Below are 27058 nucleotides of genomic sequence, written 5' to 3' on the forward strand. Positions count from 1 at the left end.
GGAGCTGGGGTTGTTTAGCCTGGAGAAAAGGAGGCTGAGGGGAGACCTCATTGCTCTCTACAACTACCTGAAAGGAGGTTGTAGTGAGGTGGGTGTTGGTCTCTTCTCCCAAGTAACTGGCGATAGGACGAGAGGAAATGGCCTCAAGTTGCGCCAGGGGAGGTTTAGATTGGACGTGAGGAAAAATTTCTTTACTGAAAGAGTGGTTAAACATTGGAACAGGCTGCCCAGGGAAGTGGTTGAGTCACCATCCCTGGAGGGATTTAAAAGACGGGTAGATGAGGCACTTAGGGACATGGTTTAGTGGGCATGGTGGTGTTGGGTTGATGGTTGGACTGGATGATCTTACAGGTCTTTTCCAACCTTAATGATTCTATGATTCTATGGTTTTATTAGACTAAATTTGTCTTAAACAGTAAGTTTTGTCATAACTAAATGGAAAAATGAGTATAGCAATGATGCTTTCTTTAGTCTTAAGGTGATTAATTCAGTGGCTATGTCTTTATTTGGTGTTTCACAAATTAGAAAATAGGTTTGTAAAACATGAGAAAGAAAAGAGGAATGTCTGTTTAAGGGATTTTAAGGAATTTAAATATAAGGAACTTCAAGGAATTGCTGGACAATTTCGTCTTTAGTTTTCAAGCTCTGTTTGATAGAATTCTGTTTAAAACTGTCTTGGAATACAGTGTATCATGAGTACCGGAAGAGAAATGTTAAGGAAATGGAAGAGTAAATATAATCCAATTACCTTTAATCAATCAAGGGGCGGGGAATCTATGTATTGCATAGAACAAGCTGAGGAGGCTTATTAGCAAAATGAAAATCTGATGGAGTCTCATTCTGAACAGTGAGTACAGAACAAAATGTTGAAAACCTGTTCAACAACTCAGCGTTGTACATACCACGCACTAAATGAGGCAGGGATCCTTTTTTTTTTTTAAGCATTTTTGTATTTCAAGATGCTATTGTAATGCATTTATACAAGGATTGAATTAAAATTTGCACATAATAAGGCACTTCTGGTCTTCCGGTTCCTCTGATCTGTATCTAATCAGGTATTTTGAGAAACCCCAAACACCTTCCCTATGAAATTACATTTAGAAAATATTTGCTTAAAAGTTGTCATCTGCGTAGGCTTTTGGATCATTCTCCCCTGCTGCTCTCTCCCTCCCTGCCTCCCACCCAGCCTGAAGCACTTGTATCTTACTTTGGGAACAAATGTGTAACTTGATGTCCTGCTTTGTTGGTTCTGTGTGATTTGATGATAGTCCAAAAAAATCCAGAGCCTGCCTGTGTCACAAAAATGCAAAGTATGTTTTGTTACGTGTTTTGGCCCCTCAGAAAATCCTTTGTTTATAACAGATCATCAGTGCCATGTTTTGTTGAGTTACCCATTTTGTATGCGTAACTTTACAGCATTATACCCCAGCTCAATTTGTGTTTTGGTTAAGAAAACTGCTACTGTTAGAGCTCCATGACTTGAAATATATGAACAGGAGGAGGAGATGTGTTAATCCTTTAATTATTCTAAACTGGTATCTCACTTTCTGACCCTTACCAATCTTAACTGACAAAATGGTCAAAAAGATGAATTCTTCTAAGTGCAAATAAAAGGAGTAAGGCGAGGACTGTTTCCATCCATGTGAGTCTCCTTTATTTATTGTGTACCTCCCTAATAGATTCAGCTGCTCTCTCTTATCCCATATTCAGAAGTAGGCAATATTACTACTGTTCAGCTGTTCCAGCTGCTGCTCTGTCAACATGCAATGACATTAAGGTTTCTTATTTATCTCAGTAGATGAAAGAATGGAGATGAGCTGCGTGGTATTAGCAAAGGAAATGGGGCACCCAAGACATAAACTCCCTGTTAGTGCTTTGTTGCAGCATGTGGAAATGGACTGTAGGCTGCCTCCCACCCCACAGGTACTTACTAGGAAGTGCAGGTCTTAACATGACAGCAGTACGATGCGTAACAGTAAAGTTGAATAAGTAATTCTGGGTTCATTTGAATTGCGTGCGCTTTACTGTAACAGAGCTTTAGGTGTTTTTATGACACTGTTTCCAGAAATGTGGGTATTGGGCAAAGCTAGCATGAAACAAAGGGTCATTTTAAAACCTTGGCCTCAGAAGGGAAAGAAGGATTTTTTTTTTCTTTTTTCTGTAATGGTTTCCTTTTTGAGAAATGGATATTTGTGTGGCATTTGTTTTGATTGAACTAAAGAATGCTGTAAACTCGAACTCAGACTGTGCTGTAGTAAGTGGACTTCTGCCTGTGCATAGTTCACTTGTGAAGTCTTCCATGACTGTTTTCTTCTTCCTGATATTTATAGCTTCTTTCCTTGTTATGAAGGATCAGATCCCCTGACCTGATGAAAAGCAATGGAGATTTTAAATGATCAAGTGGAATAATGTGACAGTTTAGTTGACTGAAACTGTAGATCTCTATCAGAAAAGGGCACCACCACGTTTGTCTAGAAATAAACTAGCAGAAGTTTCACTTCAGTTTTCTTGATACCTTTTTTTGCAGCTACAATCACTTCCAAATATTGTTTGAGTAAAACTGAAAATCAGGTTTTAATGGTTAGACTGCCAAGGCTGGTAGACTAATTTTAGTAGTTTCTCATAACCAATGAAGAAGATTCAGCTTTGACAGTTTTTCTTTTTAAAACAAATTCTAACATTGTATAATATGTAGGTAGTAAGTAGGTAGTAATGCACAAGTGTAATGGATCCGTGCATTTGCTTTTGCTCTGATATGGAAGGAATATTTAGCGTTTATACTGTTCTAGTGTATGTTTCTTAATGAGAGTTGCAGAGAATATAAATAATCGGATGTCATCTCCCAGGTACTACTCTGTTTTATTTATGAATTTTCTCCATTGTTGTCAGCTTTCCTTCTTGCATGAGGGTACCAATTGTGATTGCTGGTTATAAATAGTGGTGAAAAATCCTGGGAGCTAGTGGCAGAGCAGGAAATTGCTCAAGGCACGGAGCCTGCTTTGCATATAAACAAGACGACTGTGTTCAGCTGTTCTCACTAAACAGGTCTGCAATCCCACTGACCCTTCCCAGTCTTTCTCCTTGTCATGTACACACGAGTGTAGCCTGCTGCCATGACAGAGTTAACTTTCCTTTGTATTCCAGAGCAAGAAGATACCAAGATATCATTGGTATTCAATTTTGTTGAGCTGACGACATCCTCTGAAGGGCATATCTAGATTATTCTGGCACTGCAGCATTAATATCAGGTGTTTTGTTTCAAGGCATTTTAAAATATGTCACAGTTCATACTTCAGCAGTTGTCAGTGAAGCAGACCTAACAGCAGGTTGCCAGCTATCTTGTTTTAAAAGACCAAGACTAGGAGCCTCTGTGCTTTTACCGTGCTGAACTGGTGAACTGCACTGGTGAACTCAGCTATGCAAATAGTAACACGGCAGACTTTTGGTTCTTTATGGCTCTTTAATACTTCCTTCTTTCTTTTTGAAGTGGTGGGATTGGGTTGTACCTGCTTGATTTACCTCCTGCTCCATCTCCTCTGTACACACCAACAGGGGTATTTTATGATCAGTATTTTGCTTCCTCCGTATAACATACAGCAGGACAAAAGGACCTAAATTAAAAACAATAAACTCTGAGTGTCTTATGCAATCACCTGTGGTTTAGCTGCTCTACGCTGATCTTTGTTACAAGTTTAACACTTACTGTATGAGTAATCTTTTTTCTGTTTGTTAAACAGCAGGTGGATTTAGCACTCTTTCTTCCCTTTTCAGCTACTATGCAAGAAAACAAGTCAGTTCATTAGAATTTGGCTCTGTGTGTGTACATTCTGGCAAGCTGACTTCTCATTATTGCTCCAAGACTTTCACTAGTTTCTGAATTGAAACTTCTTATTTAGGAACTAGAACCTGTAATGAGTTCTTGTTGGGCAGAAGCTATTTGTACTTTAGAGTGGTGACTTTGAAATCTCTTTGGGGGAAGCTTTTGAAAATGGAAGGTAGACAGACCCACTTGAATGTGGTTTCTGCATTGCCACCAGTGCTCTGCAAGGACTGTACTGTCTTCTCTGCCCCAGAGTTAAGAAGAAGGGGAAGAATTAAATACTAAAAAGTAGGTCATACTGGGAGTGGTTGTGCTGGAGATTGGCTATTGCTGCTTCTGAAGCACTCAGCATAGGGTTTCCTCTTTAAGAACACTTTTATATATGTCTCTCTCAATCAAAGACCCTTGGCTTTAATAGCTTTATTTGTGGAATTACATAGGCTAATGTGAGATAAGACCAGATTCTATTATACTTAATGGATGTATGTGGCAACTTGGAATATGAAGTCCGTCTTTGCAGAGCTGCTGTTTTTAGTAGGTTAGTTCTGCTTTCTCGTTTTGTCTTGTCTTACCGGTATCTTTAGTCTGAGAAGGGCAGGCTTATCTCTGACCCAATTCCACACTGAAAACTTAAAAAAATCAGTCACCGAATCATGACAGATGAACTAATGCTGTACAGATTTTGTTTCTAGATTTCTCCCCAAACTTTATATAGAGAATATTAACCCAGTTAATGTTTCTTTAAATAAAATAGATGGAGATTGAGAGCCATAGGGAGAGTACATGTACATCTAGCTTAAAGCACCATGTGGTAGCATTATATTTGTTTTCACAAACATTTGACTAGTATAATTGTTTACATGGAAAAGCAATTTTATGAAAACATTTTACTGTACTATATTTCACTGTTGTTATTCAACATGAGGTACAGCTATAAATATTGCAGAAAACATGAACAGTTGTGTGAAAAATACTTCCAACTTTCAAAACCAGGGAGCAGCAATGCTTTGGACTGCCGTTAAATCAATTTCTTTCTCTGTTTCTCCTACCCTTTCCCTTTCTCTTCCTAGGTGCATTTTACCTGGTATTTGAATATATGGACCATGACTTGATGGGACTGCTGGAATCTGGTTTGGTTCATTTTAATGAAAATCATATTAAATCTTTTATGAGACAGCTGATGGAGGGCTTGGCCTATTGCCATAAGAAGAACTTTTTGCACAGAGATATCAAATGTTCAAATATTCTACTAAATAATAGGTATGGATATTACTTAAAGTATGTTAAAAAAAAATTGTATGTTAACAACATCTTTAAATCTTTCTTAATCTTCACAGTTCACCTGCTTTAAGTCATTAGCAAAACTTTTTTAGATTGCCTAGTTTCTTTAAAATCAATTGTAAAATACTAATCTGGTAATGTTACTCCTTAGCACTGGATCCTGCAGTTGTTTGTTAAACCTAATCTGTGTTAAAACAGCAGGATTAAAACTTGAATCTTTTAGGTCAGAGTATGGGCGGAAAATTATCTGAGTTCCAATATATTAAAACAGAATTTTAGGACGTAAGCGTTTGTGTATTCTTTTTGCCCTCTCATTTCAAGGTGAAGTGTGGCTAGGCTGGTTTTTCGTGATGTAATTCTGAGGTCCTCATCTTCATCAGTCAGGATAATGCTTTAAAAGAATATTTGATCAGGCATGTTCAAACATGCTTTGGCTTGCAGTTATAGCCATAATCAAATGGAGAGAAGAATTTGTTTCTTACTTCTTTAACCACTTGTAATTACAAATCATATTAGTAAACATGCTTTTGTTCAGTGTGCAACAGCAGCAAATAAAAAGCCTGTGTGAAGAACAGAATTCTGAATTTTCTGAATTCTGAAGAACAGAAATCACAGCCTCTGCGATGAACAGAACTGTTCATCAAATCCAGCAGTACTAAAACTAGGGAGCAACTATGAGAGCAAGGTTTATAACAGCAAAAAAGAGTATCTTTACAGAGCAGGTGGTCAGTTTCTGGGATTTGTTGTCACAGGAGGTTTTCCGGGTAGTGCCAGGAGATTCAAAAAGATGAGACACATTCATGGGCAGGATCATTAACACCTGCTAAAGGGAATAGACAGGAATACCTGTTTTAGCATCCTTAACGCAGTGATTGTGGGTGGTGGTTAAGTGCAAGGAAGATGAGCCCCAAAGTGAGCAGGTTCACATGTTCTCCCTAAAAATCTACTGCTGCTGTTGGAGACGAAATACTGGGCAAAATGGATCAAGGGTCTCTTTTGGTAGGGCCCTTGTTTTGTCCCAGCTTTCTCCAAATTAAATTTTCCATTTTTTTCCTCCATTTTTTCTGATAACAAACTAACAGTAGACTATTTTCAGCTCTGGATCCCACTGCAGTCTTGCCAGATTATGATACAGACTCTTAAAGAGATGTACACATGCCTACACATCACTCACTGTGCCCACACACCTAATCTTGCTTGCCTGCTAATCTCCAGTGGTGGTGCTGTCTCTGTGCACCTTTGGGAACTCAGAAGCTGAGGTATAACCTGACAGTGGAGAAGAGTGCATTATGGTAGAGGTGGAGCTTTCCGTTGTATTGCGCTCTCTCCAATCCAGGATACAGAGTTTTTTCCCCTAGGATATTTTTTGAGCATCCTTAGAGATTTCCACTGGAATAAGAAAATGTTGATAGCTGATCTGAATAATTTTAAGCCAATGTTTCTAAAATCCCATTACCAGTTACAGCCTGAAGCCAAACACGTGGATTATATACCTTTTGGATACGCAACTTAAATGTCTTTGCTCAAAAATTCATTGTTCTTCTACAGATATGCTCTCTGAGGAATAAGCATGTAAATTTGATGGAAACATTTCTTTGTTTATGGAGGTTCTCCAAGTGTTACAGCAATTCCAAGCACACATCTGAGGGGAAAAATGGAATGGAAACTATAACTTGTATATTTTATTATCAGAAAACGGTCATTCTTACACACATCAGCAAGTCTTGCCCTAATTTGATAAAATAAAATTTATTTGAAAGAGACATTTGCATGTATTTGAAATTGACAAGAGTTTTAAAAGCTCATAAGTACAGAAAAACAAAGCCCCCATGTAATGTTCCAACATTCATTTCATGTGTTAGAGAAGCTTGCAGATAGCTTTCTGTTTAAATCATCTAGACTTTACAGATGGTGGGGGCTTCTGGTCATTGAGCGGTGCCTTTTAGCCGTGGAAACTGCCAGGCAAGAGCTCTGTATCTTCTACTCTTCCCCTCATACATGGGAAAACTCAAGAAGGGGTTAGGGGTTGTGTCATTCAGCAAGTTGGCTGCTGGCAAAAATAGAAGCCCTTATCTGGTTGGTCACCCTGATTTAAAGGCTGTATTTAAACTTCACAAGAGCAGAACAGGACTTTGACGGCTTCCTAGAGGGAAGTATGACTGCTGATAGTTGTTTGTTGTACAAATGCTTATGCTAGCAGTAAGGCATGAGAAAATAGCGGTTTCCTCCCTCAGTTTTTTCCTGCAGAGTTACTGATTTGAATACTTTACAGTATACACCTAAATTTGGACTAACATCCGGTGATGTGAATGCCATTTGATGAGCATGCCTAATTTTGCTTACTTGTCTTTGCTGTTCAGTAAGTTAGTATATTTGTTTACTGAGGAGATGCATAGATTGTAAGGCATTGGCTCCTCATTAATGTGGTTTGGTGAAGATCATTGCAGCTGTCTCAAAATCTCTAACTTCACCTGATTTTGGGGAGGAAATCTAACAGGATTAACCACTACATAATTCTTTGCTTTTTCCACCAGAGGGCAGATAAAGCTTGCAGATTTTGGGCTTGCTCGGCTGTACAACTCTGAAGAAAGGTAAGATATAATTACACTGTGAAAAAGCATTCAGGAGCTTAATCTTTTTGCATAACTCTAAGTATTATGAGGGCCAGAAGACTGTTTTGTTTAGAGGAGATGTTATTGTACTGTAATACAAGTAATTGCTTAGGAAATGGAAGGAAGTGCATGTTGTCTTACGCTGCATAAAACCACAAAACTCTCTTCGTGCAAGTGTGTTGCTTTTCCAAGTGTTCTGGATAAATACCTGTGAGAGTGGCCATATATTGATTGGAAATGAAGAGTTACAGTCCTAAGTAGCTTGCATCAATATATAGGTTTTTACTATTAGTTTCTGGTCCTGTAAACCTAAAGTATATTCTTTCTGTTGGTATACCTAGGAAAAGTTTATTTAGGGAAAGTGAAATTTTTTTGCTGACGCAAATTAGTACACAGTTTCTTTTCAAAAAGCATTACTTTTGTGTAAGATTTAACCTTACATTTGAAGAGGCTCATTGTATTCTTCAGGCAGTCAGCGCTGTTGAATCTGCTGGAAACAGAGATACAAGTTTAAATAAAAGTTATTCTGAAACTTCTTGCGACTTGTGCTTCTGTTGTTCTTGGCTTCATTATGCTTGTACTCCAGGAAACAGGTGCACAGTTTATATGATTAGAACGTCAATGTTTATATTGTAATGTCATGTGTTTGTCATGTGGAACCGGATTTTCAAAATTCAGGCTGAATGTTTGTTACACTAGTATGTACATCGGGTGGTTGGATACAGAGAACATTAGCTACCTGAGCTTACTTTGATTTCTGCATGCCTAATTTGGGAAATAATATCCATGATGTTAGCTTTATGAATTTATTGTTTTCTCACAGAGCTCTGAGCTGCTTGTTGAACCTGATAGCATTAGTTTCACTGTCTTCTGAGCTGTTATTTCAGGAACATATGCTTAAGTACAGTTACAAAAACTGTTGAGTATAGTAGCAGGGTAAGATAATCTTAAGCAGCTGCTGGGTAATTAATTTTTGTTTTGGATGTACTTACAATAAAAGGGACTGATGCCATCCTACCTTCTTATTTTAACATGCACCAAACTGACCTATTTTTTTTTCTCTGTTTTACCATGGGTTTTTTTTAATGTCTGTTTTTAAATTAATTTGAATTTTGCTTGTAAAATTAACTGTTCATTAAGAATTGAACGATTGAAAGTTCAGTGTCTTTATAGTGCAAATAACAGATTTTACGATACATCAAACAGCAACATTATTACGCCATTATACATAAATGAAACCAAGATTAAAATGTAATTATGCTAGCTAATAGACTTGCCAGTTGAACTTGGGAGGATAATTAGAATCTCATGAATAGATTTTTGACAATTCTTTTGTCATTCATTTTCCTTCCGAGTAGCTTCTGACCTGCAGTAACAGATGTAATTAATGTATACCAACAAGTGTATAATAGCTGCTGCTTTAAATTCGTGTATTTTACATTTGTTTTACTGTTGTTTAGAATTACATATTTTTCAAAAGGGTACAGAATTTAGTAGGAGCACAATGGGGAGGAAATAAAAATATAATTTTAAGTAAATTCCCATCGGTTGTTGTAGTTGTGCTCCTTTAAATGTTGTTCTGGTGGATTTAATATGTTTGGAGTAGGAGATATGACAGATTGTGTAAGAAAACATCTGTTCAAATAAAAAGCACCATATACTAATATATATGAGTGGTGTATCTGTAGAGGAAGTCCATACCACGTAAACATTTCATAGAGGAATGCTTGCTTCAGACATAAATATGATAAATGATGGGATTGTTTCCAAAAACATACTAAATTTTAAAAATGAATTGGGGAGTTTCTTAATGAAAAAAAGACTCGGATGATTTTGCAGAAATGATACCTGTACCACTGAGTATGTTATAAGAGCTTGTTAGACTTTATGCTACGGTTGTTCAAACTCTGCACTTAACGTTACTCTGCTTTCTATTTGGAGTTACCTAGTGTTGGTAAGAGTGTATTATTAAAACTGAAAGAATTTTGGGATCACTTTTAAGACGCTCTGGTTGAAACAAAACCAAAACCTAACATCTGTTTTCTGCCTTCCATTCTGAACTGTTGATGCTGTATCTTGGCCTGTCCACAAAAAAATGTATGACTGAGATAGAGGAAATCCTTGCCTTAGTGTGAGGGTGGAAAGGATTATTCCCTCTGACCAAAACTTCTAGTTAGAGCTGTAGAGAATTAAAGATGTGAAATATAGGAAGATGTTGGAAGTGTTCCAGGCTTTGGAATCAAAAGTGTTGAAGGATGTAGTTCAAGAAAAAGGCTTTGTCTCTTGCTCCTACTTAGAGATGGGGAAAGTGACTTTTTTCTTCTTTTCAAAATGCTTGTAGAGGTCCTATATTCAGTAGCTGCCCAGAAATTACTGGTTTTATCCAAGCAGGTCCTTCTCCCGAAATTACTAGCAATGTAATAAATATACGGTATTGCTATCTGAAGAATAATTGAGATACAGGACTCGCATAGCATCAAGATGGCTATGTGATGATTATTTATATCTTCAGTCTGTCCTTTGATAGCCTTGGTCAGATGGTTGTGTTTGCTTTTGCGCAGTTGCAGCTTTGCAGGACTAAAATTAGGAAAAGGGAGTGGAAGATTGTACTGTTCTTAAACAGCACCACCGAAGTAAAGTCCTCAAAGTATCACCTTTTCGGAAATGAGATCATAGTAAAATGATAGTCCTCTCTTTTTCCTCCCCCCAACAGCCGACCATATACCAACAAAGTTATTACATTATGGTATCGGCCTCCTGAACTTCTGCTTGGAGAAGAAAGATACACACCAGCTATTGATGTCTGGAGCTGTGGGTAAGAGTTTGGTACAGAAGTGTAGCAAGCATAAAAACAAGCCAAAAATAAATCTTAAATGTTTCTATCAATCTATATTGAAAGCCATAATGATGGAATTGTGCAAAACTGTTTTACAGCTGCATCCTGGGTGAACTTTTTACAAAAAAGCCAATATTTCAAGCAAATCAAGAACTTGCTCAACTGGAACTTATAAGGTAACATGCAAACACAACCACATAGTAGGTGCCTCATAAACTGTCAGGTTTCTTTTGTTAGTGTTAAAATCGGAGATAACGCACTGCGAACATTTACAAGTGCTCAGTTATCGCCCTGAGTGAGATGTTAGAGGTTTTGAGGGGCATGTAAAGCAAGTGACTTTTGCTCAGACACGGAGAAGGGTTTTTTGTGAGTATTCTGTGGTGCTAGCAATGTATAGCTGAATAGTAAGAGGTTTTTTTGTAGAGCAGCTGGAGTTGCCTATTACTGAAGTTGTAAAGAGAGAGTAGTCAAAATGCCTGTTATTTTTTTAAGATGATGTTACAACTTCCTTGCAGCAAATAAAAATGAAAACATGGACAATAATAAGGACAAGTGGGATTTGGGAGGAGTAGGTACTTGGCATGCTACTGGCCTTGAGTTCTTGTTTCAAGCCTTCCACATACACACCTGGGCTTTATTATTTTTGTGGGAATACTTCTGTTCCCTTACAAACTGCCAGACACTCTATGGAGGTAAAAATTCCGTTTCTTTCCTTATCTCAATAAATCATAGAATGATATGTATATAACTCAGTGGAACCAGAGCATCTTTTTTTTTCCCCTTTATTCAGCAAGCAAAAGTTTTTCTTGATTCTGATATCATAATTGACCTCGTAAGTGAGGAGAGGTCCTCTTCCTAGAAACAAGGGGAAAAGAGGGTGAGTCCTACAGAACTTACAGAACCTAAACAGTAAATGGTCAACATTATTTTAAAAATTAAATGAATAAAAAATATTACAAAGTTATATATTGAGATGTTTTTTCAAAACAGTTAAAACAGTAGCGTGTTTCTGTGTAATGTGTTATTAGCTGGCCTGGAAAAATGGAAGTTTTTGGGAGGTGCGAAGCATTTCAGTGGTCATTCTCAGTGTAAGGAGAACTAAACTTCTGAGTTGGGAAATTTTTGCTTAGATGGCATTGAAGCATGTCATAGTGCAGTCGTTTGAAGTTTTTTCTCTTTGTGTTGTACTTCTGGTACAGCAAACTAAAATTTTGCTATTTCTTTCTCCTGCTGGAAGCTCCTGTTCGTAGCTCATTTTTCTTCTTCACTGATGCTATGCATTTTTGGCTGTTTAAATGTAATATATCAATTTTATCAACATCTCTACCACCATCACGTTACAATTCTACATTTATCCTTTCTAACTTTAAGGTTCGAAAGTAGAGCTGAAGTAAATTCTGATAGGAAAAGATAGATTTATTATTTTTCTTTTCCTTCCTGAAAGTTACATACCTCAACCAGCGTAAAGTCAGATTGGTTTGCATAGCATTCAGGGCACAACTAATAGATTATTAGGTCTCTTATGCTAACTGTTTATGTCTAATAAATGGGAGGGGTGAACTAGGGAAATGTATTTGCAAAATGTCCTTTTATGACTGCCTGCATCAGAGTTTGAAATCTTGCACGTATGGTAAAATGCCTCTTTAGTTCTTCTGCTCAGAAGTGTGGTGTTGGTCAACCTGTGCTTAGCCATCCTCGGTTGGACAAAATGAGTGGGGATGGAGGGGGAGGAATAAGATTATGGGCAACTCCATTTGTGGAGATAGATGAGGCTTGAGACATAAAACTCATAACTGAAGTAAAAAATATACATGTTTTCTAGTGGTCGGATCTTGCTTATGCCCTTAGGCCTTACTGAGATTCCACACACACACCCCCCGTTTATGTCTTCAGTGTCAACTAAATCTTCAGTGAAAAGTGCTTTTTCAGCCATTTGGTATATCTTTCTTCACTGGCACTGGCAGCTAAGGACATGAAAGTTAATTAGCACTCTAAGCCTGGGCTATCCAGCTCTCCGAGACAAATACCTGGAGTACTATCCAGACATAGTTGGTTAAGTTCTTAAAAACATTTGTGTGGAGGATGCCTGGGGTGGGGTGAGGCAGAAATAGTGGACTTCTTAAAGTAAGTTTAGCCTGTGCAGGGTGATTACCTTTCATAGACAATTCACCATTATTTAGTGGTGTTGGGCATTGGACAGTAGAGAAATTTTAGCTAAAGGACCTTGAACATTAAAATTAAAAATTATTTTTGTATTCACTGTATGTGCAAGAATAAAATGACAGCTGTGCTCACTTGTGGTTTTGGATCTCATACTATTTTTTTCCCTTCTTTTTGGTACAGCCGAATTTGCGGGAGTCCTTGTCCAGCAGTGTGGCCTGATGTTATAAAATTAGCTTATTTCAACACAATGAAACCAAAGAAGCAGTATCGTCGAAAACTGAGAGAAGAGTTTGCTTTGTAAGGATGAAGAATTAGTTTAGTCAACTGTAATACCATTAAGTTTTCCTGGAGACTTTATGAACTTCACTATTTTCTGGAGAATGAACATAGATTAAGTGTAAAGAAAAATGGCTTTAGGTTCTTATCCTTCCCATGATACCTCCAGAGCTTGTATTAACCCTTATTTAATAGGAGCTTCAAGAAGAGGGAAGAAGGCCCTAAAATTTCAGCCACCTGTCAGCTTTCACCTAAGGAAACATTTGTTTTCCCTGACTGGTACACCTGCTTGTTGTCCCTGTCCAAAAACCAGCTCAGAGTACTTAATTGTTTTTTATTAGGACAACTGGCTACAGCTAAATATGTAGTCTGGTTAACATTACAGTCTTTTGGGTCATAAATTCATTCAACACAGAGAAGTTATCTGAACCGTTTATTCTAAAGTACTACCATTGGACTAGTTTTGTGCAAATATCACATGTGAAAGTTATGGAAAACAGCTGTAAGCTTATTTTAAAGGGTTTGTTCCCCTCCTTCAGTTACTGCGGGTTTCAGCAGAAACATATCATCCTGTTTGTACTAACGAGACTTACATCTTTAAAGCAATAGAATTATTGTCCATGGACCAATCAAAACTGCAACCCCCTGGGTGCTAAATTCCAAAGTGTAACATAACAATATAGTCTTGGCTTAAAAAGGTGTTTGGTTTTTTTGTTTGGGGTTTTTTTTTTTTGTAAGGTCAATGTTTCAAGAGATTAAAACCACACAAAGCAAAGAAAGCTTGGGTTATATGCTTGCACAGGTAATAAAAGGTGAAGTTTATCTCTGCCTCTTACTACCAAGCTCAAGTTGTGAGTGGGTTTTGTTAGGATGTAATTTATCTGAGCACTTAATGATCAGTTATTTTGGAAGGGGTGTGTGTGTTTATTAAAATTTTGCACAGAAGCGTGTGATTCAAAATAAAAATGTGATGCTTTGCTCCATTTTGCTCTTTTGTAGTATCCCACCAGCTGCATTAGATTTATTCGATTATATGCTTGCTCTGGATCCCAGCAAGCGCTGCACAGCTGAACAAGCTCTTCAGTGCGAGTTTCTGCGAGATGTGGAACCATCTAAAATGCCTCCTCCAGAGTAAGTAATTTCCTTTGGTAATGGTCCTTACCTCTACGAAATGTGAACGCACACCGATTTCATTAAGCTCATTGTGTCTCAGTTACAGCAGATGGTGGCAGAACAAAAATGTTGGTACATACAGTTGTTTAATAGTGATTCTGCACTAAAATGGTTGTGCGGCTGAGTGACTCTTACACCATGATAGCAGTGGTTGTGAGGATCTCGGAACTGTTTCATTTGTTATTCCTAGAACTAGTTACTGAGGTAGTTCCTTTAAAAAAAATACTCTTACATGAATGTTTCTAATGTTGAAAAACCATCACTTCCCTTTTATCTCTGTTTATCAGTGTCTACTTTTTCCAAGGGTTTTGAGGTCTTCCATGAATCCGAATTGCCTTCTTTGATGGTAGAATGACACTGGGTATAGAATTCTGCAAAGGTACATGGGGGTTAAAGTGAAATACCATAAATAGTTTCCTGTGCCAGATGAGATTCTTGGGTTTACAGGCAGAAGTGAAATACTTTGTGCAGGGTCTTTCCTGTCAGTTTCTCTGAGAGGAAATGTATTGCAATGTCCAGTAGGGTTTTTGCAGTGACTTAATTGTCATTTTAATCAGTACAAATCATATTGGAACAGGCCCTGAGGATAACAATGAAAAAGCATTACAGAATCTGCAAGTTTCATTCTTCCCTCAAGATAGCTGTCAGAACATAGAACATTTAATATCGTTTGAGTAAATTGTACCTTCAAGGCAGCCTGACTTCTTTTTAATTAGTTACCAACTGGGAAAAATGTTTGAGTTTTATGTAAGAATTGTATTAAAAATCTTCCGAGACTTACCTGTTAGATATACACGGTTGTTACTAATGCTCCTGACACGTTGAGGCTAAGAGGTTTCATTGCCTGAATATGATTATATATGTCACTGTCTGAATATCAGTAATCAGCAATCTTAGGCTATTCACTAAAATCTCAGAACCACTTGTACAGCATGTTGCTTATACGCATTTTAAAGTAAGTGAATGGGAAGAAATTTGGTTTTTTTCAGGGGCTTGGTAGTGCATCCATTCTAGAAGCTGGTAAATGGAAATTGAAAGCAAACTAGTCGTTGGTGTCCTTTTAAAAATTAAGAGGAACCACACTCCTGACAGAGTGCACACAGGAAAGTGTTGACTGTTCTCTTGAAGGACTAAAGTTCTGCTTTGGGAAGAAACAGCTGTTCATTCAAGGAAAGTGACAGTGCTGATTGCAAGGACTGTAGGGATACTTCTCACAAGGAGTTCTTACTTGCTTCCAGTTGTTTTTGACTAAAAACTTGGCAGGTCTTTGACCTGGTATGCGGAGGGAAAGGATAAAGGAAGCAGTTGTCATAATTGCCTTTCCAGTGGCTCTTGTCATCTGTCACCTAATTTTTCCATGTTCCTCGGTGAGGGAACTGCTCAGACAGTTATTAATACGTAATAGGAAAAGAGAAGGCACTATTTTTGCTGCCTATCTCGGTATGTCCATTATCTATGGGATAGGTCTCTGTGTTCCTCAGGAAATCAGAATTGGGATGCCTGCAGGGAACAGTAATGGAAGGACAGAACTGGTGGCAGATGTCTTCCTTAGGAGACTTTTGCCTCTGCTTTTATCTGTCTTAAAGGACTGGGATATCCCTTGTTCTTCCTAGTATCCTAACTTTGCTGGTGTGAAGTGCTATTTATTCCTGCAACCTTTTTTTTTCTCTTCCTACTTTCTTGCTTGTCTGTGCTGTACAACTATAAATACTAGTTAGCCATGTCTGTTACTGCGGACAAATATTTGAACTCATGAGGCAGTAGTACTTTTACAAGCGGACAAAGGGAATTGGTCACCTGAACCCTGAAAAGAACACTTTCTTATTGATAACTCTTATCTTTTACTCTGCAAATTCTGTTTTATAGCAGGTGTGCAGCATTGATTTTGAAGTCTTGAACTACACAAATAATTAGGCTTTTCATAAGTTTGAATGCAAGAAAGTAACATTGACTCTCATTTTAAGATACATGTTCCCCTTTTCTGCCAGAGGGACCTGTGCTTCTGAAATAGGCAATCAATGAAGAGATTTCAGCCAGAAAAAGCAGATCTGAGATTTTGCTGGCTTTGGGTGTTTTCTGATGTATTTCCGAGTTCCAGTAGGTTCATCTTTCAAAAGTTACGTTATGTATAATTTGAGCATTTATTTTACCAACGTGGTTAAAAAAAAACATTTAAAAAAAAAAAAAATTCTGGGATAAAACTGATTATCTCTAATCATTCTTTGCAGCCTTCCTTTGTGGCAGGATTGCCATGAGCTGTGGAGTAAGAAACGCAGAAGACAGAAGCAGATGGGCATGACTGATGACTCAACAGCAACTAAAGTCCCTAGGAAGGATCTGTCTCTAGGCATGGATGAGAGTAGAACCAACACCCCACAAGGCATGCAAACTTCTTCCCAACTCAAAACTCAGGGCAACTCTAGTGTAGCACTTGGTCAGTAATATTTTCGGTTCTTATAATTACCTTCTACTTGGATTGCACCTCTAGAAATTTTAGATGTTATTTTCAGAGTACTGACGTCTCCTGGATTCTTGAGGGAGGAACAGTATTGTAAGTTAAATCTTTGTTACAAAAGATGTACATTTGCTTTTGGAAACTAGGTGTTCCTTTTAAGTTTTACTTAATTTTTCAATCTGGTCAGAGCAACTGCCTTGCTCTGTATTTTGAGGGGATTTTCTCTCTTGCTCATCTAGAATTCTTGTGTAATCCCACAAGCCAGCTGCTGCTCTAAGTTCCTCACAATCTCCATAGATTGGAGGAGCTTTATTGGTATTGATAAACTGATCAGAAGGCAGATTTTAGAACAATCATTTCAAATGAAACAGATTCCCTCTGCATGTTATGCAGTCTTCAGCTTTCCAAGTTGTTGGGGCTGAACCAAGTTGTAAAAAAAAAAAAAAAAAAAACAACCACCAAAAAAAATTCCCAAAGCCTGGTTTAACAAGAAGTAGCTACCTTTGTAGATTGCACAGCCATTAATTCTGAAACTTAACCGAAGTATCTTTCTTGAAGACCAATTTTATGAATATAATACAAAGAGTAAAGTAATGGTTTCCTACGTGGACGCTATTTGAGATACTCAGCAGTTCGGTGATAGTTCCCTCATAATATATAGAAATATACAAAGTAACAATACCAAATGGATACCTGATAAGTTTAACTTAGACCATTTTTGATTGTGTGAAGTGACCATAAATCCTATGGCACTGATACTGGTGTTCAGCTGAAGAAAAACAGTAAATGCATTCACAGGGCCTGAAAATTCTTTAATACTAACCGTCTTGAATCAACTCTTCATTTAACAATAGAGCAGAGCTCCAAATACTCTGTGCAAAGATATATAGAAAATAGTTCTTTTGATCATACTTCATTGCAATTTATTGCCTCTTGCTCCTGTTCATCCTGTTTCTCACTGTAATCCAGCTGTGAGCTTCTGCCGCTCCGTATGTTTAGGCTAAAGTTTTGGCAGCATTTTCAAGCATGACTTTGTAGCCCTTAAAAACTTTTTTCCCCCACAAATGAAAACTGTAGAGAAGTTTAAAGAGTCCAAAGGGTAGTAGTTATTTTCTTTGTGCTTTTATAGCAGGTAGCCCAATGAGAGACTACTATGTTTATTAGTCATTAATACTAACTATGCAAAATAAACTAAAGAAAAAGAGAAGGAATCATTCAGACCTATATTGCTGTTTGCCCATATGTACATAGAAAAATACCTCTAGGTAGAAAAGAAGACAATTTAATTTTTAGTGGAGTTTAGACAGTTCAGCATAGAGGTGTTTTCGGTATTAAGCAAAACACTTCTGGAAGCCATAATGCACCTTAGATAATACCATCAATAAGGTACACTAAAGAACTCTGTGTACAAATGCATGCTTTAAACAAAACTGTTGCATTTGTTTCTGAGCATCCCAAAAGAAGAGGTTAAAAAGTCCTTGGATCTATTGCTAATGTTCTGATTCACGAATGGGACCCCTGGTTATTGCACCTTACAATTAAACAGGAGCTATGTAGAGCTCAATAATTCTGTTCTGGTAGAAACTGCCAGATTTCCCAGAACACAGTTTGCTCTTGGAATGGACTTGAAACTAACCAAAGAGTATGGAATAGGTGGATTAGTTTCCCTGTTTGGCATTTTTCTGCTGAATTTTAACTGAGAGTCTGAGAGAGGTTTGAGTCTTGAGCATACCATCCTCAGATGTTACAAAAGCAACTGTTAAGCATGACATCTGAGTGAGAGCAAGCAGTACAAGGCATTAGAAATTATGTTTTTTCTGTATTGCCAAATAAAAGGTGGTTTTACTTTTATATAAATCTATAAAATCATTGAAATCCCTGGATCCTGCCTGAGTAGGTTCTGAGTGCTTGTATCCCGGTGCACGTCCACAAGTAAGGTAGTGGGTTTTGCAGCACTTTCCAGCTGTGCTGCTTGTAGTCTTGGAAGGCAAATACTTAATATTTTTGTGTGTGTGACCATTTTGTCAGGCATGGCTTTGAATCTGCTATGAATTAATATATTGGTGAATTAGCAGAATGGCAGGGATAGAAGAGGACAGAATGTGTTAGTGTTGATCTGGGTTAAAAAAATTCAGGGCTCTGCCAGCACAGTCACACACGCTCATTTTTTAATTTTTAACTACTTTCTTCTGTAAGTCATCTACTCATAGGGCATGTTGAAATCCATGCTGCTTCACTTCTTTCAAAATAAACTACCGCAATGGGTGTTTGAAACTAAGAAACTACTGATATTCTGACTTCCTTATTCACAATCCCCTGCATCATCATAATCTCCTCTTATTTGTGGCAAACTCCATTTCATTGAAGAAATTGCGTATCATCACAAACCTGCATTTTCCTGCTACTCAGTGATTGACTTCTTGTCCTTCAAGCTCAGCGCTTGCTTTTGCATTTATACTGCTAGCTTCTGGGTCACCTAGAGTCTGGTCACTTGAGCAGGTGTTAGAATCCAGATGCTGAATTAGAACGGGCCAGAATATGACTGGAAATGCGTTTTGCAGATGGCCGCTTTTTAACAGAGGGATGTGATATGTCAAAGATAGGAAATTTTGCGGGGATTGGAAATCTTACAGCTGCCTAAAGCAGGTGGCCTTAAGCCCCAGCTTAGTTGTATTGTGGAAAATTGAGCTCCAGCTTGATGTTTCTCATCTGTCCAAGTGCATGTGCGCGCCCCTTGGAAGTCACTTTCTTTATATTGGATCTTACTATTCCATTTCCTGTAGATACTCCCCCAAAGGCAGGTAGTACGTAAAAGCATTCCATTTCTATGTTGTCCAAACCCATGCTTTGCCAGTTGCGTCAGCCATGCTAGATTAGTTTTACTTTTGAGTTTCTGAAATATGCCAGTTCTAAATAATACTTAAAAACACCTTTTTTGTCTTTAGCAAAAACAAGCACTGGACAGCAGTTAAACCAGAATGAAGTGGCAATCCTGCTAAACCTGCTACAGTCTAAAACAAGTGTTAGTTTGGCACAGTTTGCCCAAGTGTTGAATATTAAGGTAAACCCAGAGACTCAGCAGCAACTAAATAAAATAAATCTTCCTGCTGGAATTTTGTCAGCAGGTGAAAAACAGTCAGAACAGCAGCAGCAGCAGCAGCCGCCGCCGCCTCCGCCACCACCGCCGGAACAGGAGCCTCTAAAACAGCCGACCGTCACGCAGCCTCCTGTACCACCTGCTCAGCTGAGTCAGCCTAAAGTTGAGACTGATGCTGCCCAGGCAGCTGTACAGAGTGCATTTGCTGTTCTGTTGTCTCAGTTAATAAAGGCTCAGCAAACAAAACAAAAAGATTTTGTGTTGGAGGAGAAGGAAAACGGATCAGGAAATGAAATGTCATTACAACTCAGGCAGCCTCCAGAGCCCACCACTCCTGTGTCTGTCAGCCGGGACGACGTGGAATCTCCAGCACCCGGCTACCCACATCTGATCAAGTCATTATATACGTCTGCAGGTACTGAAGGTCTTTATTGCTAAGCGGCAGATACCTTGAGCAGTGGAGACGTAATAGTTTGGGGACAGAGAGTTAACATGTTAACCATATGAGTGTGTGTGAGTTGATTTTGTCACGTTTTACGTCTGGATCATGGAATTTGTGTCTTGCTGTAACAGGTGCTATGCAGACAGAGCAAAAGATGATCCCCACTCTAAGAGGTACACAAGTGCCGGTAGTATTTCTGATGAAACAGTTACATTGATCGTTATTCTGGGGGTTTGGGGTTTTCTTAGTGGTGGTTGTGGTGGAGAAGACAGTCTTCTCTAGCAAATTCATAGATGGAATTTTGCCAATTTTGACTGTGTTTAGGTAAAGCCTATTATGGGGAGAGAGGGTATTTTATTTATGTTTATTTTAATGCTCACTAGAGCAATTTCTTAGTGTCAAATTCTGTAAGTGGTGACCTATAACTGTCACTAGCAAACGTGGTTGAAGGTTTCCATTGGGGTATAGTAGTGGCTTCCTTAGTCTTCTCAAGATTTAGAGCTCTGTGGTTGATCTTTTTGGATTGCTTATTTCAGTTTTATTATATGGTGGTTTATATATTGCTCTGTGGTGTTTGCAGCTGTTGAAGGAAATACTCTGAAGTGGTTTGGGGGTGTTTTTTGAGGGTTTTTTTGGGTGGTGGTTTTTTGTTCGTGGTTTTTTTTTTTTTAACCTTAAGTCTTGCTGTTCCTTGATAGGGTGGCCTTTTGTCCCTCAAGACTTGTATCCCTCCCTATTTGCAAATCTTTTCTGATCCCGCTTTGAATTTTCTAGTGTTTGTGTGGCTTGAGTTTTGTTTTGGGTTTTTTTTTTTGTTGTTGTTTTTTGGTTTTGGGGGCTTTTTTTAAGGAAATCATACCGGTTTTCTTTAACTGCTTGCCTGGTAATCTTACTCTGAGGAGAAACCTGCGTCACCCTCCTGAGGCAAATCTGTCCAGCTACCAATAAATTTAATAAGTTAATGAGAATTGGAGTAACAAACCTTTGTATTGTCCCAGGAAAGAGTCCTTTCCTTTCTGGTATTGTTATTGTATATTTTTATTCCAAAGCTTTTCTTTTTCACCTGCCTAGGTCAAGAGGATTTGGTTAGGCAGTCCGAGATGAGGCTTCTGAACCGAACACCCGAACAAGAACGCCCTCGGATCTTGCCTCCAGACCAGCGTCCCCCAGAGCCACCGGAGCCTCCGCCTCTCACTGATGAAGACCTTGATTATCGGACAGAGAACCAGCATTTGCCTATAACTAACTCTTCAGGAACAGATCCTCACGCAGGAGTGAAAGCAGCTCTTCTGCAGCTGCTTGCTCAGCATCAAGCTCAGGCGACAACGGAGGAGCCAGTACAAACGAGCGTGGATTATCAGGCTAGAGACTCCTACGTAACAGGCCCAGACTACAAGGATAACTTTGGATCATCTTCCTTCTCGTCTGCCCATTATGGCAGTAGCGATGGAATAGGGAGCGGATCATCAGGAGCATTAGAAAGGAGAAGCTTCCTTGGAAACTCGGATATTCAGTCTTTGGATAACTACAGTACTGCTTCATCTCACTCTGGTGGTGCCCCTCCTCCGTCGGCCTTTTCAGAATCCTTTCCCAGCTCAGTAACTGGTTATGGAGACATTTACCTCAACACTGGCCCCATGCTATTTAGTGGAGATAAAGACCACAGGTTTGAATACAGCCACGGCCCGATCCCGGTTCTGGGGAGCAGCGGTGACGCTTCTGCAGGGCCAGAGAGTACGCACTCTTTGCCCACAAAGATGCACAACTATAGCTACGGAAGCAACTTACAGGAAAACCCCAGTGGCATCAGCCACATGCATGGACAGACTTGGACTTCTCCTGCCCAAGGACCCGGCTATTCCCAAGGATACAGGGGACACATTAGCACATCTGCAGTGAGAGGGCGAGGCAGAGGATTACCATATTGAGTATCTGTTTTTCCTCAGGCACATCATTTTTATCTGGAAAAACTTTTTTTTTTCCTAGCTGCAGTTTAAAGCAGCAATTCAACAGACTTGAATAATGTTAATTCAACAGCTTTATTTTTATGTGGAAAAGGGTCTTGCATACAGTAGGAAAAATTAAAAATGCTTAAAACTCATGCTGTCTGAAAACTAGATAAATTGATTGTACATGTTCACAAACTCTAGTTCTGAATTTTATTTTGTATTTTGGCAGTTTTAAGTGGATGCTAAATTTAGGGACATCAGCTTTTTATGGCACTCTTTCAGATCTTCTGAACTATGCACATTTGTGCTTTTTTTGTAAGTTTGGACCAACTTTTATGTAAAAAAAAAAATTTTACAACAATCAAAGCAGGGCACTGATTTATTTGGTATTTTTCTTTTTACAGAACTACCTTTAGTCAAAGGTCACTGTCAGTCTTTGCACTGCTTTCAGTGTTATTGTGGAAGGTGTACTTTGTGCTCATTTCAGATAATAAAACACAACCTTTCTCTTGATGCAAAATTTTATAAATATTTGGTCAATGTTATTTTTTTTCTTTCAAGAAAAAAAAAAAGAATGGATGTTCTGGTAAAATGTTCTCTCCATCTCCCAGGCTTGTTTATATAAAAACTGTTTTACTTGAATGGTAAGTGCCTTTACATGTAAGCTTAAGGTCTGCAAAAATTTGGAAGTACTTTATAGATCGATATGAAAATAATACCTAAACCTAGGTAGTTAACATGAAAATCCAGATAATAATAGGCAACTCAAATAGGTCATAACCTTGTGCTGTTTACTTCAGGTGGGCCAGATATTTAGAGACCTAATCTTATCTTGATGAAATCATAATTTCCAAATTGAACTTCATGAGAAACGTTGAAAGTGAGGAGAAGAATGAAGAGTGTAGTTTTTCCTCAGCTCCCTCTTGGAGTTATAGTAAGTGTTTTAGTTCCTCTGCCAAATAAACTGTACTTTATGTGTCCTTACCAAGTGATGAAATAGTTTTTTTTCTCTTAAATGTCAACAGCAGTAATTACTTTACTTTGTGTGAAAAGCTGACGCTGTCATCTTTTTCCCACAAATACTGCATTATAGGAAGTAACCAAAGGAAAAATGACCAGTATTTAAAGCAACAGCAAAACCTTTGACACTAGTTCTAATTCTCTGTAAACTTGTGATTGTGCCAATTAATCGATTTTATATCTGCTATTCCACAGAACATTTTAATATTAGAATCGAGTCTCTCTGAAGAACTGATAAAATGACTGTAGTTAAAACTCTTACCAAGAGCCACTCCTCATATTAATTACAACTTCCAGCATGGTTGGTTTTTTTTTTTCCTTTGACAACAAGTGGTCTCTCTCCTGCAGAGAGGAGGTATGGTTATATTTTGCATGTACGTAAAAGAATGTTTTAAAGCCCATATTGGAAACAATTTTCCAACTGATTATCCAGTTGACAAATCGGTACCTTATGTAACTGAGTGTTTAATTATTACTTTTTTAAAAGTAAAATTTCTACTTACACTATTACAAATGTAGTCTTGTCAGTGACTTTTTGGATTTTCAGAACAGAAGCCAAAGTTGTTGGTGTTTTGTTTTGTTTTAGTTGAAAATCCTGGTTCGTATATGGCTAACTACCACATTGTAGAGCATGGAGAAACTCACTTCGCTAACTACGTAGCGTTTGAGGATCTGGCAAATGAGAAACGGAGAGAATCGTGCTGCTTACGATGTCCCTGTAAGTCTGGCTGTTGCCTTCACTAGACACAGTAGAAAATCCTGCGATCTGAAAGTAAAAGCGGCCCGGTCAGAAACAAATGCTTATGACCCGAATAGCCTGTGCTTCAGAAAAACAAAAGCTTCATGTGTGAATGACAGTGTGATGGATAGTTTTCCTTGAGTAAGGACACCCCTGTAGCATTTTTCTGCTAGTAAAATTGTAAAGGCAAAAGTCATTAGTGTCATTTAGATATGGACAGTGTCAGCTGAGGCTTTTTGTTTACTAATCTTAAAAAAACAACCCCACAGTGATACACACAGATTGCTTTCTTCCAGAATCAAGCAAAAGACTTTCAAAGCTCTTAGGCAGTTGCTTTCACTAAAAATGTGCAGTCTGGTATTACTCTCCTGCACTTCAAATGTAACTGGAGGTGATAGCTGGCTAAAAAAGCAGGTAAGTTCAAAAGGAAGTTAGATCTCAGAGGACTAGATGATTCGACTTCCAACACAAAAATGCAAGGAAGACGTTGTGTCTCCTACTGCTTCCCTTTTGGAGGTAAATTTCCAAGTCATTTCGTTCACCTCATTTAATGCAGGGAAGTCAGTCCCCTCCGCATGTGTAAACGACAGTGCAGTTTCCGTATGGGCTGGCAGTACTCTGATGTTGCATCGTTCTGCCGAAATGGATTTCAGTCTTCGGCCATGAGAAAAAAAAACCCCAAAACCAAAACAGCACGAGTAATGCTGGCTATGAGGAGAGAGGAGGAGATGCAATAGACAGCTGACTTCCAGATGAATCGGAAACAAAACTCTGGCACGCTGTGGCAGATGTGTACTGCACAATGACTTTTCCCCCAATTCAGTCTAAGGATTACTAGCCTGTGACTTCGAACACTGTATTTGCCTGGGAGAACAGTGTTGGGATAATTTGGAGGGAAAGTTAACGTATTTCCATATATGATATCTCTGAAGAGATTGCCTTCTCTGCAACCTGGGGGATCTTGGCTCTTCCGCTGGCAGCCTTTCTTCCTGGGCAGGTAGAGGCTGCGTGTGGGTAAGGAGCTCTGCCCTCCCTCTGCAGGGCAGCCCTTGGGTGTGTGGCAGGAGGATTTCTCCCCGTGGCTGCGCTCCCCTGGCCCCGGAGTTGCGTCCGGGCAGGTTAGCAGCCGGGGAACTGGCCGGATCTAAGGACTAGGTCCACATTCGTTTGTACCGGACCTGTGTATTATCTGTCAGAATTTCTTCTGAATTAAATCACGTGACGAGGTGCTTATGTCAGTTCAGAATTTTACCCTTTTGAACAAATCTCACTCGGCAGAGTGAGTCTGTACTAGTTTGGCATTTTACATCATGTGGCTCTTGCATTTTTGATGCAGTAGTAGACATTCTGAAAACCGCGTTATTTTTCTGTGGAGCCGTGGCTTTTGTTACTTCCCCCCCCCCATTCCTTTGGGTTTACATTTTCCGTGCTGCAATTCCAAAGTGTGCTACAGAGACCTGGACACTACATCGAAAAGTAAGTGTTGTGTGTTTGTGTTTCTAAATAAACATAGCAAAATACTGTAATCATGGACTACCAAGTAGCAAGTACTTCATTATTTATATTAAGTGGTCTTTAGCCATACTGAGAGGAAGAAAGCGAGCGCAACTGGACTGCTACGACCATGACTTCAAACGCTTAGATTATTGTAATACTTAAAAGCAGCCAAAGGAAAAGGAAACAGCTTTTATCATGGATCGCTAGTTGTTCTTGTTATCTTGAACAGAAGGAGCAGTGTTAGGGAAGAGGTGTAAAAATACATGTATCCTTAAATGTTAATATAATTTCTAGGAGAAATAATTTTAAAATGGCAAACTTCTATATTTTCTTATGTTTCCATAAAACATGGTCTATGTTAAATTTTCTCCGTACCACGGTAGTGCCTCTTTCTAGAAGCAGAGGCGATAAGTGCTGTAATGTAAGTTCTCGCGGTTTTGAGTGCTCTTCTCCTTTTGCTCGGTGCAGGAGGCAGTTTCAGTTTTGGTGAAGTTTACAGTTGGATGAGTTTAATAGATGAGTTTAATTGTGCGGTAAAAACTGAAGTACTGAAGTAACATAGGATACCTCTTGTCTGCGGGCAAATTAGATCTCAGACCATGAATTCTGTTTCCAAGAGAGAAAAATCTCAGATGTATTTCTTGCATTCTTCTTTTTGTTAATAAAACAGGCAAGTGTTCTACATACAACATTTCTCCAGTCTATTCTGTTACGCTGTTTTTTACATGGGGAAATTTTGGCTATTTCCCTTCTTGATAGTTTTGGGATGTTCTATATATGCGGAAGTGTGTCATGAAATTAAGGAATCGCCAGAAAACTGATTTGAATTCTGTATTTAAAAATGAAATGACCTTGGGTTGACTTAAAATCAGACTAACTTTTGCTTATCAGGGTGAAGAATACTTTATTGCAGGAGTTATTTCAAGACAGCCTAATTTAAAATAATCAAACTGTTATGCTTCAGCTTGCTTACTCTTTGTTATTTTAAGCCATTTGTATATAAAATGTATTGTGCGGCCTGTAAATAAAATACATGAAAACTTGAAGTCTTTCATTGTTTTCCCTCTCTGGTTGTCAAACGGCATTTCAAAAGAACGTTGGGTTAAACTGAGGTGTTTTTTCAGTATCCAAACGAATATAATTTTCAGTGTGTTAAAATTCTGCAAGTTACTAAAAAAAAAATATTTACTGCTCCAGTACCTTTTCAACGGAAAACCGCAGTGACTGGCAGTACGAGTGCCTGTTGCTAGAGCGGGGCTCCTGGTTACTGCAGGAGCCGCGGCGCAGCGTAGCATACCGGTGAGCACTGATGGCGCAGCAAAAGCAGGCGGCCTGCCTGGGCGCGGCCAGGGGAACCAGGCACCTCCAGCGGTGAGAAGATGCTGCTGTTCCCAGCGCCGGTTGCGGTGAGCTTTTTAGGACGGTGGGGCTATGTGTAACGTGACGGTTTTTTTCTTAGCGCTGTCCAAGCAGAGGTGCAGTTAATATTCCCCCGCCACTGTCTCTTTGATGAAGAGGATGGTGCGTGCGTTAGAAGTAATGGGGAATCAAACCCAAAGAGCCGGGTGTTTTCGGTGTCTGGCTACGTGCATAAACCGCTGGTGAAGCGCTGTAAATTGAGCGTGGCTTCAGCAGCTGCGCTTTGAATGCCTGCGGCTTCTCTGCTTTTTTCCTACTGGTTCAGCTAATCGAATGAAA

The 27058-nt window shown here is 38.8% G+C and overlaps 1 protein-coding gene across 1 annotated transcript in view; it reads left to right on the forward strand.

The window, feature by feature from the left end:
* Nucleotides 1-24538, forward strand: part of CDK13 (cyclin-dependent kinase 13) — a 75407-nt gene extending 50869 nt beyond the window's left edge. The window contains exons 7-15 of the mRNA XM_009321607.1: nt 4891-5080; nt 7636-7692; nt 10427-10528; nt 10648-10725; nt 12893-13009; nt 13988-14119; nt 16390-16595; nt 19562-20128; nt 21227-24538. Coding sequence (XP_009319882.1) covers nt 4891-5080; nt 7636-7692; nt 10427-10528; nt 10648-10725; nt 12893-13009; nt 13988-14119; nt 16390-16595; nt 19562-20128; nt 21227-22083 — 2306 coding nt within the window. The 3' untranslated portion in view covers nt 22084-24538. The remainder of the gene's footprint in view (nt 1-4890; nt 5081-7635; nt 7693-10426; nt 10529-10647; nt 10726-12892; nt 13010-13987; nt 14120-16389; nt 16596-19561; nt 20129-21226) is intronic.
* Nucleotides 24539-27058: the final 2520 nt, after the last annotated feature.

The sequence above is a fragment of the Pygoscelis adeliae genome, unplaced genomic scaffold (assembly GCF_000699105.1).
Source record: "Pygoscelis adeliae isolate BGI_AS28 unplaced genomic scaffold, ASM69910v1 Scaffold40, whole genome shotgun sequence".
In the NCBI taxonomy this organism is placed as follows: Eukaryota; Metazoa; Chordata; class Aves; order Sphenisciformes; family Spheniscidae; genus Pygoscelis; species Pygoscelis adeliae.